At 48.0% G+C, this 10,140-nt stretch overlaps 1 protein-coding gene across 1 annotated transcript in view; it reads left to right on the top strand.

The window, feature by feature from the left end:
• The window catches only part of GNAL (G protein subunit alpha L), a 134,059-nt gene extending 124,362 nt beyond the window's left edge, over window positions 1–9,697 (top strand). Inside the window, exons 6-12 of the mRNA XM_044921025.1 lie at window positions 4,351–4,405; window positions 5,584–5,657; window positions 6,184–6,242; window positions 6,554–6,674; window positions 8,624–8,754; window positions 9,282–9,336; window positions 9,586–9,697. Coding sequence (XP_044776960.1) covers window positions 4,351–4,405; window positions 5,584–5,657; window positions 6,184–6,242; window positions 6,554–6,674; window positions 8,624–8,754; window positions 9,282–9,336; window positions 9,586–9,697 — 607 coding nt within the window. The remainder of the gene's footprint in view (window positions 1–4,350; window positions 4,406–5,583; window positions 5,658–6,183; window positions 6,243–6,553; window positions 6,675–8,623; window positions 8,755–9,281; window positions 9,337–9,585) is intronic.
• The last annotated feature ends 443 nt before the right edge of the window (window positions 9,698–10,140 follow it).

Here is a 10,140-nt window from a genome sequence, read left to right as displayed (position 1 = left end):
CCTTAAACAGTCCTCAGTACAGTTAGGTAGATAAACCATACGCGTAAAGAGAAAAACAGTCATGAATGTATACAAACGTTACAAAGTCATCAAGATGAACATTTAAGATTAGTGCACTTGACACACATGACGTGTTTTATACCTTGACTTCTAAAAAGGGAGTAAGTCACAGTATAAGGGAGTAGCCCATGCTAATCAAATCATGAACATTACACAGAGAATGGAATCAGTGTCGGCAGTGGTTAGAACTGGCTTCTTGCAGGTGGTAGAGTTGAATCTGGGGTTTCAGAGAAAAAGAAGTGGGAATTACACAAAGGTCCGAGAAGCCCAAAGCCATACGGGGATTTGAAAGTGGAGGGTTTGTTCGATGTCAAGACGTCAAAAAGAGTGAAGAGGTTGGACAGATTGGGAAGGGCTTGGAGGCCAGGTTGAAAATGTGAACTTTACCCTGAGGAAGGAAGCAGGAGCGTGATCGTCGGAAAACTGTATAATCCCAGTGAAGCGAGACAGCCTAGAGCAGGGTGGCAGGAAAAACGGAGAGGAAAGGTGTTCCGCAAACTTTGACGTGCACAGGGGTCACTGAGTCCCCAGGGATACTGCGGGTCAGAACCACCAGGGGATATGGCTCAGCTGCAAATCCTCATCCCCAAGGTCTGCAGGTGCTGCTGCTGGTCTGAGGACCCCCTTCTAAGTGGTACGGATCTTAACCTACCGCGCGTCAGAACTGCCTGGTACCTTGTCACTGTGCGGGTAATATTTTTCTCCTCCAGAGTAGTTTTATATCATGTACATTAGCACCAGGAAGTAAATTTCAGTAACACACTGAGAGAAGTTTCTTACTAACCTTTGACAGTTCCAGCTTGCTACATTTCACAAACAAAATAATTACGGATACTTTTTAATTACATTTAGTTGGTGCTTTTTCTCAGATCTCATTGTTTAAAGGTATTTAACAGAAATGTTTTTCATCTTTTCATAATCCTTTGTCCGTCCTCATGACCAACTGCATGGTCACAAGAACACTGTGACTTTTGAGCCATTTTAGTGGGATAGCAGACAGCAGATGAGAAATACACAATGCACTGCTATCTTGTGCCAGTATCCAGCAGAAGGGGTTCTAAATGACAAGAATGAAAATGCTTCTGCAAACATGAATATCCTCAGCGGTAGCAGGAAATAATGGGGAAAAAATCAAAGTAAATTGCTTTTTAACTACTTTTTTGTAGAGTCCATATCACTATCGTGACTTTTTTAAAGTATAGTTTGGTACTATCTTGCAACTCTGTATCTAGTGTGAGTGAACTGTCTCCAAGGTTGATTCTTAACTCTGGTTAATTTTTCCACTAAAGAGGCAGTGGCATATTTAAGAAGACAATTTTACTAACCCTTTAACATGTAGTCTTACGAAATTCTGTGTATGATTTAGAAGACCCTTTTAAAACTCATCTCTCTATAGATACTATCTTAGGAGCTCCAATTTGAAGCACTTCTAAAACATGCTGGAAAATACACTGAACCAAAGACTAAGGCAAAAGGCTGGCAGAAATCTACTACTATAGATTTCTCTTTCATTCCTTTATGCCTTAGAGGGTCTTTCAAAGAACTAGGGGACACATTCACATTAGGGGGAGGGATTTTCACGTTTTATTTTCATTGCACAAATTTGAAATGCATGAACTCACAATACCATTCAGCATCAGGAACGATGCAGAAGGGACTCTTGAAAATGTTCATTGATGCCTCTCGGATCTCACTTAGATCGTTAACTATCAGAGCCGGAAGGAACTTCGAATATCCATCCTGGAGATTAGGGATGGGTACAAACTTGACATCTTTGCCTTTGTTATTGGCATCTCTGAACCACTTATTTTTAATAGCGTTCTGTAAGGTACTCCCACCGCTTCCTTTGGAAGGCAGTCTTTAATCACATCTATCAAGAACTTTTGATGTATTTTTTTAACCACATTTCATTGTTTCTACTTATACTAGTTATTACCATCTGAATCAATTCACCCACCTACCTCCACCCTGTTTGCATCCTGTTTGAAATTGGTTGCTTCCTAAACTCTAACTATAGCCAAAACCTCCATATTTAATTTTCTAGCCCCTTTATTTGGAGATGATTGGTTTCTGTATCACATGTTCAGTATTATATGTCTCCTGCCAAGAGGACAGACCATCTCTGTAATCAATTAGTGTAGCCCAGTGTGAGGGAGGCAGCTCATCTCCCCACCGGACCCACCTGGTTGTCTGGGCTACAGACCAGAGCCCCCTTTCCGGGAGCCGAGAACTCACTCCATCACAGAGACCTTCTGCCCTTTTCCTGCTAGATGGTCGGGAACTCACTGTGTACTTCAGATGTGCTCTCCACTCTGCCAAATTCAAGGCCAGCAAGGACTGAGCCAAAGGACACTATGGCTCTCAAACCAGGCCTCAAGCAAGCCCGGCCTCCTACGTTTCCCCAGCTAGCAAGGGGGCCCCCTCCTGTGGCTCTCGCAGGGTTGTCTGCACCCTGTCCAAACTCCTCCCCCTCGGGAACTAGCTCTGCCCCCAGCCAATTCACCCACCTTCTGGTAGGCACACAGCAGCACCTCCCGGGGCTCGCGGCCCCCAATCCAGAGAGGCCCCAGGCGGATCACGGCCCCTTTGGCTTCTCTGCAACCTTGCCACCAGCCCATAGTTCTGCAGTCCTTCTCCAGGAGCAGATGACTCTGACAACGCCCATGGCAGGCGGTGCCGCCACAGACCCGCCCACCACCACCATAGCTGACATGACTTCATTCCTGATGCTGTCCTCCTGCCACTTCCGGTCTCTGACAGGAAATCCCTACCGCCAGCCGACCCACTCTCGCCCCTTCCGACAGTCGGCTTGTGGCTGAGGCCAGGGGCCGCCTCTGTTGCAGCTCTAAGGGAGGCCTTGGGTGTGGAGCTGCTGGCCCTTGTGCACAGGGTGCCTGGGTGAAGGGCCACCAAAATGTCGCCCCAGCACCAGGCCACCATCCTGGACCACTGGGAGCTATCTTTAGCTCCCCAGGAGGAAGGAGATACAATGGCCAAGGGAATTACGTGATCTTAATGTGTCTTTGGCCTCCTTCTTGCCCATGCTGGAAGCATCTCTCGGGCCTGCCAGGCAGGCTAGTGGAGGGAGCATGTGGAGATGGGGGGCGGGGGTGACCCCTGTCCTGCACTGTGCAGATGCCCACAAGCATTAGAGCATTCGAGGAAGGCCTAATGCTCCATCACTTTACTTCAGTAAAGGAACCCAAACCACGCTGAGTTGGACAGGCAAGGAAGTCGGCCGTGTCCCTTTAGTCTGGGGCACGTTCACCCTCCCCAGGGCTGGAGCCTCACCCACAGTCAGGAGACCAGGGGCCACTCAAACCCCTCCTTCCCCTCCATGTTCTCCTTCCCTTTGAAGCCCCTGCTCCAGAAGGATTCCTTGCTCACCAGCTAACCAGTCCCCATGTCCTCCTGTGTCTTGACAGTCTCCACAGTGTCCATTATGGGCTGGGCCTCTCAGCCACCTGCTCACTTACCTCTTCCAGCTGCGGGCGGAGGAAGGGAGCAGACGTTCATTCATCGAACAAAGATGCGGGGGCCAGGCCCGCACTAGGTGCTGGGGATACGTGGGCCAACAAGACCGAGACGTGCCCCGTGGGTCTTGCATTTTGGAGGAAGAAATAGATAATAAGCGTAAAACAAATAAATGGGAATCGTGTCAGGCCGTGGTAGGTACCACGTAGAAAAATAAAGCAAGGTTGGCGTGGAGATTTTAGCTAAGATGGGCAGGGGGCCTCTCTGTGAGGAGGGAGAGCACATGCCCACGGGGCCCCTCGCGTCCACGTCTTCTTCCACGTGCAGATACCACGTGATTTCCTGTCCCTTCACTCCGTGTGTCCCTCCAGGTGCGCACACCAGATGAAGCCTGCTGACGCCCGCACACTCGCACGCAACTTTCGGACATTGTTAGGAACTCATCACGCTACAGGAGCATCTCTGAACTCCCGCGTTGTACTGACACCGCCACATGGCCTTCTGCCACTAGCTTAGCCTTGAAGGAGGCCCCGTGCCCCTTCCCAATGTCTGAGTAGCCCCTCACCCCCAGCTGTGGGTAAGAGGAAAGAGGGAAAGCAGAGGTAAAAAGAAGAAAAGAAAATGCAGCCTTAGCCCCTCAGTCAGGAATGTTGTGCTGTCTAGGCAGGTACATAGGGAAGAAAGGCAGAACGTACCCCAGCTCCCCCACCTGCCCCTGCCCTCCGGTGCCTCGGTGACTGTCCCATCCCCTAGACCCACCGCCCAGGAGAAAGCCACCCGAGAACACTTCTGAGCATGTGCTGGCTTTCTTTTCAGCTTCCTGGAGAGAATCGACAGTGTCAGTTTGGTGGACTACACACCCACAGACCAGGTATGTGAAGCCAGAGCCCGCAGTCACCTACCTGCTTGAACTTGGCGAGATTAGAGGAATTGTCAGTATTTATTCACTGATGATTTGTAAATGGATGAAAGGGCGAAGTCCATAAAACAGCTACTTCCTGCAATTGTGTCCACTGTCCCTGCATGTGCACAAGGTATATTTACCATACCCTGTGATTCAGCGCCTGACTTAGCGCTCTAAAATTTCCTGGATTTCTAACCTGCCAATGTCATAACAACTTTGTCTGTGGGATAGCAGCGTGCAGTTCCCATTGCTCTTGGAGCTGTCCACAGCAAGCTCAACCTTTGCTTCTCCAGCTTCGTCCACTCTGCCCATTCTACTTTGGGCCCTGGGCTGGGTCACACATACAGGCATGCTCTCCAGGTGTGACTCAGAGTGTGGTCTTTGGGTTAAGCTGGATCAAAGTGCCCCACTGCCCATTTGTAAGTAGCAGGGAGGGAGCTTCCGTGCCCCCTGGAACCTTTGGCCATCAGGCATCCACAGAGACTTGGATCACTCCGAATTGCTCAGCTTAGGAGCCCCCAGACACCTCAGGAGCTAGTGAACTCCAAGGAAGCTGGGGGGCTCCGTTCGAACTGCCCGTCCGAGACTCCCCCAGTGTCTGTGTCTCCTGGAGGGCCTTGGCTGTGGGCCCTTCCTGGCGGCTCTCTCTTCTCTGCCTCCCCTGGAGCCCTGAGCTCCTCTCTCCCCTGAAATCCACGACTCCGAGAGGCTGACCCCAAGAGCTCAAAATTATCCGACAGAGCAATCGAGCCTTTGATTTCTCACCCATCGGCGTGCACCCGCAGCAGGTGGCTCTCCAGGAAGGCGCAGCAGCAGAGCACCACCAGGACCCCGTGTCAGCTGCACCTGTGACAGGACGCCCTGGGACCCCTGCAGAAGTGATTAAAAAAAAAAAATCCTAAAGAAAATAAAAGCACAGCTCTTAAGTCTCTAAGACCAAACCAGCACATTAATTGTGACTTTCTGCTTGGGGGGCAGCAGGGGGCTGGGGGCAGAGCATTTGTCTGACTTTTTAAGTATCATTGTCTCTCTCACAATTGGAAGAAGTGGTTATTTGAAAAACTTGTTTACTATGCTTGCGGTTGCATTCAGGGCTTTCCTTCTGAAGAACAGGGATGCCACTTGGTTTGTCTTCTTGTTCTCAGGATCTTCTCAGATGCAGAGTCCTGACATCAGGGATTTTCGAGACCCGATTCCAAGTGGACAAAGTAAACTTTCAGTAAGTCGTTGAGAGCAGGCCTGCCAGAGATGGGGAGTCGGACGCCCCCGTGGCTGCCTGCTGGGGCCTAATGGGGTCAGGGAGCCCGGCCTTCCTGCCATGGGCTGGACCCTGGGGCTTCAGTCATCCCAACTGTGCCTCACTACCCTTCTGGATAAGTCTATACAGACTCTGTGGCCCTAAAGGGCATGCAGTTAAGTGTAGGGCAGGGAGGAAGGTGGGAGCCAGGGCCACCTGAGAAGGTGAGGACTATCCAGAGCAGCCATCCAGGCAGGGGGATGCCTCCTGAGGGCTGCCCTGAGCAGAGGGGCCCGAGCCGGCCTGGTGACTGCACGGTGAGGCCTGTGACCCCAAGAAACAATGGGGTGTGGACTCCCGGGCCAGGCAATGGTGCAGAACCTCAGAGCGGGCGGAGCCATCTGCCGAGGCCACACAGGGAGCAGTGCCACGGGCCCGGAGCCACGGCAGAGGAGGGACACGGAGGGGGTCTCGCCTCAAATGATCGTGCCCTGATCTTCCTCCACAGCATGTTTGACGTCGGCGGCCAGAGGGACGAGAGAAGAAAATGGATCCAGTGCTTTAACGGTGATTGCTATGCTTTCTCAAGAATAGGGATGAATTCTCACACTCATTCCTGCTATTGTGCTTCAGGAGCTTTGAATTAGACCATCTATTACGTGCCTTAAACATGAATCTCATCAGGAATCGAAGCATCCCAGCTTTACATTTAGCATAGGCTCATGGGGTACATTACTGAAACACACAGTGCTTCTTTAAGTCATTCTCATAATCCCGGGGTGAAAATGAGTAGCAGTTGGATGTAGACCTTATCATGACCACGCAGTGGCTCTCTGTCTAACGGAGGCGCTTCTCTTTGTCTCTCTTCTCCCACGAAGACGTCACAGCTATCATTTATGTAGCCGCCTGCAGCAGCTACAACATGGTGATTCGGGAAGATAACAACACCAACAGGCTCAGAGAGTCCCTGGACCTCTTCGAAAGCATCTGGAACAACAGGTGATAAAAATAAGAAATTCAGGGGCACCTGGGTGGCTCAGTCGTTAAGTGTCTGCCTTCGTCTCAGGTCATGATCCCAGGGTCCTGGGATCGAGCCCTACATCGGGCTCTCTGCTCGGCGGGAAGCCTGCTTCTCCCTCTCCCGTTCCCCCTGTTTGTGTTCCCTCTCTCACTGTGTCTCTCTCTGTCAAATAAATAAAATCTAAAAAAAAAAAGAAAGAAAGAAATTCAGTTGCACCTCTGGAAATTGCAAATTTTCTTTCATGAAAAATACCACTCAGCTTACTTTCATTATTATTCTCCAGATATATTTTCTTTCCGTGCCAATAAATCCAGAACCGTCAGCAGGATCTTTTTTGGCCCATCTCATGCATAGACACACTTAGTATGGGGAGTATTCTTTGATGACGCTCTGATAGTGCTTTGTCAAGAAAACTCAGATATCTATTTTGAAAGCTCAAGATTATCTCTAGGGTTCAAAACTGGTTTTGTTTGGTTTTTGAAACTTAGAAAGTACCATCCACAAATAACTAGATAATCTCTAGAAGATCCCTTACGGGTCAAAAGCACAGCATAGTCATGTTTGAAACTGCTACTGTTGCAAAGGGTGATTATTTTAGAAAGGAATACCCACCAAACGCACACATACACAATACACACATAGATATTAAAAATCAAAGTATCTTCTGAACTATTTAAGAAGAAATATCACCAAGGAGGAACAGGAAACATTAAGCTGAACTTGCAAAACATTTGGTTTATCAGAGAAGTTTTTCTCTATCAAAAGTGTTCAACAACTGTTCTCAGTGGAATAGTATTAAGACAATGAGAAAGAAAAAGAGGAAGTACTGGCTATACGGAAGAACACTTTGGAGTCATTAAAAATTTATATATATATAAACATATATATGTTATATATAATATTTACACATATTATATATATTTATATATATATATGTAAACACACATAGTCACATGAGAAAATGACCACAATATTGTTAAATGAAAAAGCAGATTTAAAAACACCATGATGTTGTTTTTATAAATATGTCTGAGGATAGGAAAAAACCTGGAAGTAAAAACATAACAGTTCTAATAGTTGCCTCTAATAGTAATTACATTTGATTTTTTTCTACGATTAATTTTTCTATAATTAAAAATTCATTTTTACCAGGATTCGCTATTTTATAACAAGGAACAGTAAAGCTATTTCCATTTGGAGGAAGAATGGACTGTGTTTCTACTTCATAGTAAGATTCCTGTGCACTAATCATCAGCTTCATTCCTTTGAAATAATAGAATTTACAAAGGCTTTGCTCATGCACATACTGAGTTCATCTTAAGCCCGTGCTCTGTGTCTGTTTAATAAAAGAGAGAGAACCTTCCCCATCCTTCACTGTCACTGTACCTGAGCCCCTCTCCTTAGCCTGTCCAATGCCGTGGCCTTGACCAAAGTCTAACATCCTGCTCCACCTCTGGAGAACCTCAGCCTGCTCAGACTCAGCACAGGAAGAGCCAAGCCAGCTACAAATTACATTCTGTGTGTTTAGCTAATGACTCATGTGTTTTGTTGTTGTTATTAACGCTCTAACATCTCGTTTTCCCACCCTTTATTAGTAAACTGCCGCGCAAAAATCCAGGTGTATTTATTCCATAAATAACCCTTAGCTTTGGTGCCAAGAAATTTACATTCCCAGGAAAGATGAATTCGAAAATACTGAACTGCTAAATCAACTATCTCTATTTATTTATTATAAGGTTTACTCATTATAAGAGCGTCTTGCTTGCAGCTGGAGCAGGGGTCCACGAGATTGGTGTATCACATAATTCTAAATCCTGTACATTTCAGGAAGATGGCAGTGTTCTTCTTTTCAGCAAGTAACTCCTATGTTACAGGTACTTTCATGTACTCGTGGATGTGAACTTGGTACGTTTATTTCTCTTTTCAGGTGGTTACGGACCATTTCTATCATCTTGTTCTTGAACAAACAGGATATGTTGGCAGAAAAAGTCTTGGCAGGGAAATCAAAAATTGAAGATTATTTCCCAGAGTATGCAAATTATACTGTTCCTGAAGATGGTAAGATTTCAAAACTAGTTTTTCCTGACTAAGGAAAAGGATTGATTGCTTTTTTTTAATAGCCCTGTTACTGTAGTGCAAACAGTTCTGACAATTTTAGGGAATTCCAATTAATTTGAATCAATCCTCTGGACTACTGCCCCACCTTAAAATACGAGCATATTACAGTGTCCTATTTCGGATTCCATGTGTAAGAATGTCAAGGTTTGACTTTGCATTCAAACTGTGCAGGAGGAGACAGGGCACTTTTGGGTGTGAGTATGTCATTGGCTGAATTAAGTTCTGTCTCTTGGTGCCTTGGTTGGGTCTGTCCTGAACTGGGCACTGTGTCAGCCGACCTTGACTCTCACTGTAATCCCAGAAATGATCCTTTCTGTTATTTGCCTGTTTTCCTGTAGAAAGTGAGCTGAGAGAGGTAGTCAGTTGTTCAAGGTCACTCAGGTAGAGTCTGCCAGGACAGGTAGCCTCTGAACCTTCATGCCCAAGCCCATGCTTTCAGCCACCACGTCCACCTCTCTTGTCCCCAGCGATGACTTTGGCCACCACCAGGGTGGCCAACCACCTGCGGGGTTCAGGCACTGGGTGGGGGCCTCTCAGTGCTAAATTACAGAAGGCCCCACCCGGGGCAGACCCCGGTTCCCACGGCTGCTCCTCAGTTCTCAGCACACGCTGGGCCACCTCGTGGGAGGGATTTATTTGCAGCGAAACGATACCACTTCTTAAAATTTGAACCCCCAACTACATAAAGCAGAATGAAAGGGACTTTCCTAGAAACTAGGGAAACTCAGGTAAGAAGTGGTTCATGGTGATCCTCCGGCTAACCTCGGCCAGCCTGGTGACCAGTCACCTGCCTACAAGAAGTCAGCAGAGCCTGGCTGGCACTGCCCTCTCCTCCCTGGACTATGCGCGCCAGCAAGCCGGGCCTTCTTTCTTCTCCTGGTAGCCAGGCCCCCGTGCCCCGCACCCTGGACAGTCAGCACTCAGGCGTCCCTGTGCTCTTCCTTCTTTCCCTCCTCTCTGTCTTGGTCCTGGCCCTTGTTCGCCTTTTCTCAGCTCTGGGTCTGGTCCAGACAACGTCCTGCCCAGGCTCCCTTACTCTGCTCACTCAACTTTCCAGAACATTCTCTGAATTTCTGCCAAATTCTTTCTGAAACACAGCCACAGTCCTACTTATGATCCCTACCGACACGGACTTAATCTCACCATAAGCTGAGGCCAAACCTGGCCTGGCCAGGATATATTACTAGCTAGGTTCCCCACAACAACCCTCCGTGGATCCCGTGCTCCTCCCACACACACAGTCAGTGGATCCCATGCGCCTCCCACACACACCCTCCGTGGATCCCGTGCTCCTCCCACACACACATTCAGTGGATCCCGTGCTCC

Source organism: Neomonachus schauinslandi, chromosome 14 (assembly GCF_002201575.2).
Source record: "Neomonachus schauinslandi chromosome 14, ASM220157v2, whole genome shotgun sequence".
NCBI classification, from domain to species: Eukaryota; Metazoa; Chordata; class Mammalia; order Carnivora; family Phocidae; genus Neomonachus; species Neomonachus schauinslandi.
This window is presented reverse-complemented; position numbering and strand designations above follow the sequence as displayed.